At 45.6% G+C, this 11,965-nt stretch overlaps 1 protein-coding gene across 1 annotated transcript; it reads left to right on the top strand.

Moving 5' to 3' along the window:
- LOC109718781 lies at positions 813 to 1,310 on the top strand. Its single transcript, XM_020245220.1, has one exon. The coding sequence runs from the start codon at positions 813 to 815 to the stop codon at positions 1,308 to 1,310; it is 498 nt and encodes a 165-aa protein (XP_020100809.1).

Here is an 11,965-nt window from a genome sequence, read left to right as displayed (position 1 = left end):
CTACCTTGTTGGAGAAGATCAAAGTGCTACAAGCTTCGAATTCTTATCTTCAAAAGGTGCAGAGTGAAGTGGGAAGCGGAAGTGCCGAGAACTTCAGCATTGGAACCAACGGCGCACTTCGATTTAGAAATCGTTGGTGTGTGCCTAGAGATGATGGCGTTCGAAGGGCGATCATGCAAGAAGCGCATCAATCTCCCTATAGTATACACCCGGGCGGCACTAAAATGTACCAAGATCTAAAAGTGCATTATTGGTGGCCGGGCATGAAGAAGGATATTGGGGAGTTCGTGGCGCAATGCCTCACGTGCCAACAAGTGAAAGCGGAGCGCCGGTTTTCGGCGGAAAGCTTCAAAGTCTTTCGATACCTATTTGGAAATGGGAAGACATTACGATAGATTTCGTTACGGGTTTGCCTCGATCACAAGGTGGACACGATGCGATATGGGTGATAGTGGATCGATTGATGAAATCGGCTCAGTTCTTGCCAATTCACATTACGTGGTCGGGAGACAAGTTAGCTCAAGTATATATCGATGAGGTAGTGAGACTGCATGGGTTCTGGTGTCAATTGTATCGGATCGAGACCCTAGATTTATATCTCATTTTTGGAGGAGCTTGCAAGATGCATTGGGCACCCGACTCGATTTCAGTACAGCATTTCATCCTCAGAGTGATGGACAATCAGAGAGGACGATACAAATCCTCGAGGATATGTTGCGAGCGTGTGTACTTGATTATAGGGGCGGATGGCACAACTACTTGCCGATGGCGGAGTTCGCGTATAAATAACAGTTATTAAGAAAAGCATCGCGATGGCACTATTTGAGGCATTGTATGGAAAGAGGTGCCGTTCCCTGATTCATTGGAGCGAGATGGGCGAAAGAGTTACTTTTGGCCCCGATGTAGTGCGGGAGGCAGAAGAGAAGGTTCGCCTTGCCCGTCAGCGTCTAGCGGCGGTGCAATCAAGGCAAAAGAGTTATGCCGGCAAGCGCAGAAGAGAATTAGAGTTCACGGTTGGAGACCGTGTATTCGTGAAAGTATCGCCTATGCGAGGTGTAATGCGTTTTGGGGTCCGCGGGAAGTTAAGTCCCCAATATGTTGGACCATTCGAGGTGTTAGAGCGCATTGGCGCGGTGGCGTATAGAGTTGCATTGCCACCGAAACTCGCGGGAGTTCACAACGTATTTCACGTGTCAAATCTCCGGAAGTATATTCGCAACTCCACACATGTGCTAGAGTATGAGCCCGTGGAGTTGCGTGAAGACATGTTGTATGAGGAGTACCCGATGTGCGTCCTCGATAGAGAATAGAGGAAATCACGGAGTCGCACAATTCCGTATGTGAAAGTCCAATGGAGTAACCACGCGGTGCGTGAAGCCACTTGGGAGCTTGAGGAGACTATGCGGAGGATGTATCCTCACCTATTTGAGTCGACAAGTTGAGGTATGTTTAGTTTCACGGACAAAACTATTTTAAGGGGTGGAGAATGTAATATACCGAAACCTCGGTAAACAAATATCGAACTTTAGTCAAAATGACCAAAGTGCGAGGTCGGTACGCTTCGGAAAGGCCGAAGGCGTTAAAAGGAGCAGAAGTGCATTGTGGAAGGTCTCGGAGAGCAACCTGGAGCAAATCTGCACCATTGCAAATTTTGTGCTTTTGGGGACCGGTCCCTGAAGGAGAGACCGATTCCCGTACGCGCAACCAACGAGAAGAGGGAAAAATCGGCTAAGTCCTGAGAGTTTTGCTCTCGGGGACCAGTCCCTGCGGGGAGAGATCGGTCCCCGTGAGACCGGTCCCTCAGGGTGAGACCGGACCCCGGCTGCGTAAACTGCAAAGAGTGCTCTCGGGGCCCGGTCCCTGCTAGAGAGACCGGTCCCCGTGCCCGAAAAGTGCCCAATCTGGGCAGTGTGAGAGGCAACATGTTGAGGGGCCTATATGCAAATATGCCATGGTGGGGTTATGTATGGGGATATGAGAAGCTCCTTTCTCTCATTTTCTCCCTCACGCACCCTCTCATCTCTCTCTCTCTCTCTCTCTCTCTAGAAGGAGAAGAAGAAGGAGAAGAAGGTGGAGAAGAAGGTTAAGGAGTGGAGCAACTCCTTCATCTTTCCCATTAGCACTTGTAGAAGGCAAGCTTTGAGGTAAGCTTTGCCCTCTTTCATGGTAGAACCCTAAGTAGGGTTTAGAATGACCTAAGAATGGTTTTGTTGGGATTTTTAGAGGATAGCAAGCTTGTTTTTGCTTGTGGGAGAGATCAAAACAAGGGTTTGTATATATGTGGAAGCTAGGGTACCCAAATCAGGGCTTTTGTATTGGATGGTTCTAAAGGCAAATTGACCTTATAGAAACCTAATTGGGGGTGTTTCCGACGCGTTGGTGCGCTCGGTTTGACGTTATGAAACGTCTATGCGACGTTATGAGCGAAAAAGCCTAATTTGGCTTCGTTTTGCCGCAGGCAAGGAAATAGGCGGCTAAAAATCGTGAAATTCGGGCCCGAGCACCTTAGCAAGCCTACGAGGTGGGTGGTGCTTTCCAAACTCTTTGAAATTCCTCTTATGTCTAATATGTCACTTATTGAGCATATGAGCAAGTAATTGTTGCATGCATTGTAGGATAATTGAGATGATATTCATGTGAATGTTGCATGTTGTGAGTACAAGTGCACTATGAGATGGTTGAGAACCTATGTACCCTACGTATGCATGATTGGTGATAACAAAACCTAGTTGAGGTAAAGAACAATGTGACACTATGACATGTAGATCGAGTGGCATTAGTAAATGCAATGATGAACACTAGAGTTAGTGTGTGGCATTTAAAGAACAATAGTGGCATTAACAAATATTGAATGCTAGAGTTGAGAACAAAGAACAATACATGCTAGAGTTAGCACCGAATGTGGCATAAAGAACACTAGAGTTAGTGTAATGGCATGATCGAAAATAAAGAATGCAAGTATATGTGAGAGTTGACATTATGACATACAACCTTAGAGTTAAGGGTCATGAATGCATTGCTTCCTTATAGTTAAGGAATGGATTGAACTTATATTTTTATAATTAAGGATTGGATCATACTCGCCTTACGTCTTGGCTCGAGGGTGGTAGTGAAAGTTTTGAGTAGCCCAAGGATCTATCTAGATTGTATCTATCACCTAGAGGGGGGGTGAATAGGTGAACGGCCAAAAAAATCACAAATCTCGATGCAATAAAAATAAATGCGGAAAATAAAAAGCACACCGAGATTTACGTGGGAAAAATTCAACTTGGAGAAAAACCCACGGGACCAACACGCGAAAAACACAATTCACTAAGAGAAAAGATTACAAGGTGATTACCGACTCCACGGACTCTACCTCTCTTAACCTCCTATGAATCTTCGCGCTACCCTCCGGGTTGTCCACGCCCTCACGTCCGAATCCACGAACGCCTCCACTTCGAATCCACGAAGCTTCAATCACGCCGAATCCACGACGCCACTCGAATCCACGAGCCCACGATCCGAATCCACGAACCGCCGTCAAATACGCCGAATCCACGACGCCGTCATGAAAGCATTCATGATTATGGTGATTCCTTCACTTAGGAGTATAGTAAAACCAGGGATAATAGAACCTGCCAAAGCGAAACGAGATCAAATCGACATATAGATATGATGGAAATTTCAATATCTCGATTTGAACCTAAAAGAAGACTAATTTGTAGAAAATAGGTTTGAGAATGAAATCCGTGCCTGCTAGGGTTTTCGCAACAGTATTCCTTATGATACCCTTATTTTGTTAGAGAACCCAATAGCTTATTTATAGCATTAGAATCAATGAAGAGCGAATTTAGAAAGTTTTCAGATTTTATACTGTGTACCGGACACCTTTTAGCTGTTAACCGGCTTACTTACGATGACGGAACGAAAAAACTCTGACGAAACATGAAACCGGTTACCATCTTGATGGCGTAACCGGTAACACATTTTGTACGCGGTACACTTCTGATAGCTGTACGAGCGGTAACTTTTGCAAAATTTTTCGCGGCAGTTCGGATTTTGCAAAGTTCCGATGCACTTTCCTAATCCTTAGAACATTGATAACATGATTCTAATGTCTACCAACTAAGTAATGAATTCACAACACATGAATTTAATACTTTACCTGAGGCATCGTGAATTCACGTCGCGAGATATTTTCTGACTTCTTCGAAATCTTGGATTCTTCGATCTTCGACGATACGCACCGGGGTTCTTCAAGACTCCGACTCACTTCACGAACAGGCCAAATAACACAAAGATTAACACGACCCAAATCCTTACCTATCTAAGTTACTAAAGCGTTCCAAGTACAAACTAGGTTATCAATTAGAAAGCATAAGGAATGGAGGCTACTATGCAATCCTACAATGCAAACATGTAAGAGATGAGATTAAAAATAATCAATCTAAACATAAGAAAAGGAGTTTTGAAAGTTTTGGGATGGCAGAACCCCCCACCTTTTAACCGATGTTAGAGGCTTTAAAATGCTCCTCGCGAATCCTTACGAGAGGTCTCGGCCTCTTGGTCCGCAAGACAAGGATAGATCGGCCAGTAATTTCGCCGATAGCTCCCGCAAACTCCGCTCGACAAATCGCGAAATCAACTTCGCCCCCGCGTTTTGTGTACCTTACTAATTAGGTTTACAAGGCCTCAAATGAGATCAATCTCAATACTTTACAAAATGCAATGGGTGGCCCTACGGTTCCCATCCTTGCCATTGATTTGGCCCTAACTCTAGTTTGATCCAACCAACAATGGTGGCTAGCTGTCAACGCCTCGCCCGAAACCACTAACTAAATTTGGCCACGGTTCAACCGCGCGGCAGGCCGCACGCGACCAGCACCTCCGTGTCTCGCCGCAAGGCCACAACAGAAATGTGTACAAGAATTTACCCAGAAAATTAATGTCTAAACATACACATCAGCAAGGGCACAAACAGTGCCTAACAACAGCGATGAGAGCGATCGCACAAGATAAAGCGTCGTGAAAATAAAGAAAGTACTTTTTGCTAACAATTACACAGGAGTTCAACATTTTCATTTACATCCATTCCTTTAAATGAATACATTCACCTTACCAAATACATAGCTCCCAAATCCTCACCTACAATGAAATCTCTCTAATACATAAGGTGACATTAATGAAAGGAAAAGGCTACTATACTACAACGGTCTCACTGGTCGGCGCGCTGCCCTTACTGCGGTCGCCTCTCTCGGCAACTCCTGTACCTAACACTAAAACAGAGTGGGGTGAGCACTTATCTTCTCCATTGTTCCAGTGGTCGCCGCCGATCTGCCGGATCTCTCCACTAGTCCAGTGGTCACAAGCAACACAGATAGATTTAGATAATAGATATGTATCTAAAAGCTGTAAATGTAATAGTAGGAAACTATGCTACTAATGCCCATAATCAATGAATAAATGAAATGATGCCACTCATATGATAAAGTTGCTACCATCAAACAAATTCGATCCAATGTTCGAATAGCAAAATGTTCAATGACAATTCTAAACCTTTAACCTCTTTCGGACATTTTAACGCCAATCTGTGGCGAGGCCCTAGCTCAGCGCTATGACTCACCTTTCAATCCCAAAAATGGGAAGGGAGCTCCAGTGTGCACCCAACCCGGGACCATCTGCGAGCCTCCATGTGGTCTGGACCTCCAAAGGTGGTCCTAGTCGCGCGACACTGCACCTGTACCGGAGTACTCGACGACAATCCCCTCCCATGTGGGGATTGATGCTATACCATCCCAAACGCAGACTGTGAAGCAGATTTATCCTCTCTCAAGTGAGGATGCCTACCATCCAGGTGCAACACTCAATCATGTCCTCTCCAAAGCGAGGATACTCTACACTAGAGTCAATACCCAATCGAAATCCTCTTCCAATGAGGGAGCACGTACTATTTTGACCCTCATTTTCAAGGCTCAAAACCCAAAAACCCTAAGTTCTAATCAAGCTAGGGTTTGTAAGCTTACGCTCTTGGGCTACACCAATGGAAGAGGAGAGGGAGAGGGAGATGTTTAAAGGCCTTCTCCTGAATCTCCCTTCTTCCTCTTCTTTCTTTTCTTCTTCTCCTTTTCCTTCCTGCTTCCTTCTTGTTCTCCTTCTCTTCTAGAGAGAGAGAGAGAGGGAAATGAGGGTGATGATACTGAGTGGGAATGAGAGAAAGAGAAGAGAGAGGCCTCCCCTTAACCCCTCTCATGGTCATTTTGCACTTAAACTCCTCAATCTTTCCTATCCCTTACGTCAGCCCTCCACTGGAAGAATTCGCAGCGGAGGGACTGTCCCCCAACTTGGGACAGTCTCCCGCGAGAAGCCTCCTCGACGGCACGCGTTTCGGGAACGCCGGTTCTCGTCCGAAGACCGTCCTCTGAGCTGGTCCCTTGGCCTGAGAACCGGTCCCCGAGAGCTCGATTTCAGGACTGTAGCCAAAATTTCGAACATTTCTCGTCTGGGACCACATTTGGGGCGCGTTCCTTCCTGCCAGGGACCGGAGTGCATCAAGCAACCCCGCTACACCCAGCTGATGGAACCGTCCTCCTCACCTCCAGAGACCGGTCCCGAGAGTAAACATGCAGCCCAATGATCGCAGTTTGCACCATTGCTCTCGGTGACGTCAACTCCAAGGCACTCTTGTGCTTTGGACATCTCTAACTTCCCCAAGGGTATTCTCTCAGACAAATAGTCGATCACTGGACAAGGTACAACTCCGGATTTCGAGAATTCACTTCGTTACAAAATGAACTGAAAGAATTTTTGAATAGCATGTTCATACAAATTTTGTGTAGAAAACTTTATTAGCATCTATGAAATAGAAGCTTACAATGTATGGACGTTGTGCATTATATAGGCTTTCAATGAATCTCCTCTTACGTAAACGCTTAGGAAGCATGTTAGAAAGGAATGAATGATCATCATTTGCTGGTATTCCATAGTGAATGAAATAAACAAAGTGGTTTTAACTTCGGTATATGAACAGTAATACTTATTGTAGACAAGAGTAAAATGTGACAATTGTGACATAGTGCATGATAAGTTAACTGAAAGCTAAGCAACCTGTTGAAACAACTGAACTTGGCATTATGGCATTTGTATTCGACTATGAGATAGTTAGTTGTTTTCCATGTTTTAAACTTGAGGAATGTGACTTACAACGCCTTTGGGGCAAAACCATAACAGGAAGATAGTATGCAATATTAACACTGAGTGGCATCTTGCTTATGTAATTGAATGCAATGCATCAGACAGCACGGGTTTACTATCATGCTAAACAACATCGATCCATGTTCGAAATATAATGTTTCAATGACATTGTTCCATCTGTTCTTAATACCCATCTGTGGCGAAGCCCTTGGTTCGGCCAATGAAACTCACCTTTCAATCCCAAAGTGGGAAGGGTGCTCCAATGTAACGCCAAGCCCGGGAGCCATCTGGCGGACCTCCACGGGTCCGGACCTCCAAGTGGTCTAGTCGCACGACACTCGGAGAACTTCGACGACAATCTCTCCATGTGGGGAAATTACGGGATGGCTATACCATGCCAAAAGAAGACGTGAGCTAGATCACTCATCAAAGTGAGGATACCCTACAACTAGGTCAACAACCCAATCAAATCCTCTCCAAGTGAGGAGCTGCTAACAACTAGAGTCGAACAAAACCCAATCGGAGAATCCTCTCCAACGTGAGGATGCCCTACGACAAGGGTCATGTCTCAATAACTCATCGACAACTCTCCCCATGCGAGGGTACTTAGGTTAATAAGTTCTTCTATGCACAAGGGCATTTTTCTAAGGGATCCATCTAATTCCTCTCAAACCTCTAGTGTCATTTACACTACATTAATCCACTCGTTATCTTTAACATTGGATGCCACATTTCTACTTGTTCTTCTAACATTATACACTATTTTTATGTCACCAACCCCCCATCGGTCATCTCTTTCTTTCGCAATCATAGGATGCCACTTCCGACCAATCCCACTATCTAAGTTACCAAGGTTCCAAAGTACACTAGGTATCAATTAGAAAGCATATAGGAATGGAGCTACTATGCAATCTACAATGGAACATGTAAGAGATGAGATTAAGATACAATCTAAGACATAGAAAGGAGTTCGAAAGCTTTGGATGGCACCTTCCCCACTTTTACTGATGTAGAGGCTTTAAAAACGCTCCTCGACGAACTTACGAGAGGTCTCGGGCCTTTCTTGGTCCAGGACAAGGCTAGATCGGCTGTGATTTCGCCGATAGCCTCCCAATCCGCTCGGACGAATCGCTGAATCGACTTCGGCCCCGGCGTTTTGTGACAGCTACTAATTAGGTTTACAAGGCCTCAATGAGATCAATCTCATACTTTACCAAAAACTCCATTTGGTGCCCTAAGGGTGTCCCATCTTGCCATTGGCAATTTGGAACCTAAACTCCTATCTTTGGATCCAACCAACAATGGTGCTAGCGTCCACGCGCTCGCCCCGAAACCACTACCATTTTGGGACTGTTCGGCCGCCGGCGGCGGGGCCCGAACGAACAGCACCTCCCCTGTCCCGCAAGGCTGCACAGACAGGAATTGTGGTACAAGAATTTAACCCAGAAAATTAAAATTCTAAACATAACATTCACAGGGCACAACCAGTGCCAAGCAACAACGAAGAGCAAAGCGATCTACAAGATAAAGCGTTGTGAAAAAGAGAGTACTTTGCTAAAACAATTACAACAAGAGTTTTCACATTTTCATAATTACAGTCCATTTCTTTAATGATACATTTTTATACTTCCAAAATACATAGCTTCTCGAAATCCTACGCTAACAATAGAATCTCTCTCCAATACATAGGTGACTAATCAAAAAGGAAAGCTACTATACTCCGAACGGTATCACGTCGGGCGTGCTGCCCTTGCCGCGGTCCTCTCTCGGCAAGCTGTACGCTACCACTGGAAACAGAGTGGCGGTGAGAACTATCTCCATAGTCCGCAGTGGGCTCGGCCACCGACTACTGCCGATACTCTCCCACTAGGTCCACATGGCACAAGCAACAACAGATAGATAAGATAGAAGATATGTATCTAAAAGCTGTAAATGCAATAGCAGGAAAATAATGCTAACTATACCCAATAATATGAATATGAATGGATGCATCAGATGATAAAGGTTTGCTACCATCTAACAAATCGATCCATAATTTGATAGCAATGTTCAATAACATTATTAAACCTTTACTCTCCATTTACGGCCGCCTATGACTCACGCTTTCAATCCCAAAATGGGGAGGGAGCTTCCATGTCTCCCAAAGCTCGGGACGTCTGGCGGACTCCAGTGTGATCCGGACCTCCAGAGTGGTCCAGTCCGCGCGACACTACTCCGGAGTACTCGACGACAATCCCCCCATGTGGGGATTGGATGCTATAACCATCCAAAATGGCAGACTTTGAACTAGATCTATCCTTCTCCAAGCTGAGGATGCCCTACATCTAAGGGTCCAACAAGGACTCAAATCAAGTCCTCTCCAAGTGAGGATGCTATCAACAGAAGTCAATACCAATCGAGTCCTCTCCAAGTGAGGAAACACTATCACAGGTCCACAATCCAATCGAAATCATCGTTCCAAGTGAGGATGCCCTACACTAGGGTCAAATGTCTAAATCGAGCTCATCAAAACAACCTCCCATGTGAGGCCGTACTTAGGTTTACTAAGTCTGTCCACAAAGGCATTTTCTAAGGATCACCTTAATCATAGGTTTTTCCTCACCCTCTAGTTGTGAGAAGTGAATTCTCAGAAATACGAGGATTTGACTTCATCCCGAATCGACCAAGGGTCGTGTTGATGTTAAAATCATCCAAAAAGTGCATTTGGATAACGAGTCCACGAGAGCAAATAGTGCGAAATCTGCACTGGAGCAAACTGCTCTCGGGGACCGGCCCTGGAGCAGGGAGAGACCGGTCCCATCGGCTGGTGTTTGCGGGGGGTTGCTTGAGGCAACCGGTCCTGGCCAGTGTAATGGAACCGGTTCCCAACGTGATCCAGCGCGAAAATGCCAAAAATTGGCTAAGTCCTGATAGTCCCAGTATCTCGGAACCGGTCCTATTCAAGGAAGGAACCGGTCTCGCCGAGACCGTCTCTCTGGGAAGACCGGTACCCGAACGCGTGGACCCGAGCTGAAGCTCTCGGGGAACCGGTCCAAGTCGGGAAACCGGTCCTTCCGGCGCGAGAACGCCCAGTAAGGCAGTGCGCAAGAGTGAAAAGGTGAGGGGCTTACTTGGATATTAGTTACACATATAAGGGCATGGGGGGACCCCCTCTCTCTGCCCTCAGCCTCATTTTCACCTCTCGTCCCTCACACATATCTCACTTGCTTTCTCTCTCTGAAAAGAAGGAGTAAAAGCAAGAAGAAGAAGAAAAAAGCGAGAAGGAAAGAAGGAAGAAAGGGAAGGAGAAGAAAAGAGATCAACAAATAGAAGGGCTTTGGACTCCTCCGCTCATCCTCTTCTTCTCTCTTTTAAGCTAACCTATAGGTAAGCTTCTAACCCTAGATTTGTGAGATTTGGGGTTTTTGGTTTTAGCTCTTTGGGATGGGATCAATGAGATCCCCTAGCAGCGGCCTGAATGGAAGGATTTAGAGGCTAGAACTAGGGCTTTTGAGGTGGTTGTTAGGCTTGATACTAACCCTAGGGCACCCGGAAATAGGGTTCGGTAAAGTGTGGGATTGATCTCATTTGAGGCCTTGTAAACCTAATTGGTAGGTGCCTAAACGCGGGGGGCAAAGTCGAAAATTCGATTCGTCGAGCGGGTTAAGAACTATCGGCAAATAAGGCCGGTTGAGCATCGTTTTGGACAAGAAGACCGAGGCTTCGTCGTAAAGGACGCCGAGGTGCACTTCTAGAGCCTCCTTATACGCAAAAGGTGGGGGGTGTCGTTCCGGAACATCCAGGTTTCTTTTTATGTCTAAGTTACATATGTGTTGATCATATTGCATATAGGATTAATAAATGTATATTTCCTTTTTCCTTGCATGCTTCTTAGTAGTGTACTTACGAGTTGAACACTTAGACTAGGGTAGCATGAGGATTGGGTCTTATGGTATAGAATCCTATAGCGGCATAAAGAGCCGAACTTGGACATATGATAGCCCAGTAGAGTGGCATTAAACGAGTGGCATGTCAACTAATAGAAAACCTACTACAATGATCGAACGAGTGGCATCGAGTCTAGTGTAGTAAATTTGACATGAACCTAGGGATAGTAGAAGTCCCAACATTGATTATATATCATGATTGTGCAGCAGAGGCACATTGACCCTAGTAGACAGGGTATCCTCTTGTGAGGATTGGATCATACTCACTAGGCTGTTTTTGCTTGTCGGTGGTCGCTCCACCGAGGCACGAGTCTCCGGAGTACTTCACTAGGGGCAGACGTAGTTGTCCCGCAGACGGTCTCGGTGTGCGAGTGCAGTCTCTCCTCACCTATGAGATTGAGAGTGAGTCGAGGGTTCAACCTTCGGGTTAACCAAGTGAATTGGGTAAGAAACACGAAATGCATAGTAGACTTGCATTATTACCTTGAGTAGACATAGTGTATGTTGTAGTCTACATTACCATGCACCCTTATATACTCATGACATGATACTAGCATGATAGTAGTTGTTGCATGCATTATTATCATTGGTGGCATGATAGAGTAGTTGCAGTTTATCTTTGTATATCTATCTATCTCTCTATCTGTACCAGCTTAGACCTAGTGGGAAAACCGGCGGCGTCGGCGGCCGAACCCACTGGGAACTATATTTATATAGTTCTCACCCCGTGTGGTTTTGGGGTACAGGTACACACAGAGGCGAGTCAAGCGAGGACCGCGGTAAGGGCATAGCGCCCTAAGTGAGTTTAGTTGGTAGCTTTTCCTTTATGCATTAGAGTACCCTCGTGTACTAGATGATGTTTGGAT

Source organism: Ananas comosus, linkage group 1 (assembly GCF_001540865.1).
Source record: "Ananas comosus cultivar F153 linkage group 1, ASM154086v1, whole genome shotgun sequence".
NCBI lineage: Eukaryota > Viridiplantae > Streptophyta > Magnoliopsida > Poales > Bromeliaceae > Ananas > Ananas comosus.
The sequence above is the reverse complement of the archived record's forward strand: the minus strand, read 5'-3'. Positions and strand labels throughout refer to the sequence as shown.

What these genes read in the sequence shown, in the direction of transcription:
- LOC109718781 (XM_020245220.1), top strand. Translation starts at nt 813, where the DNA reads ATGGCACTATTTGAGGCATTGTATGGAAAGAGGTGCCGTTCCCTGATT.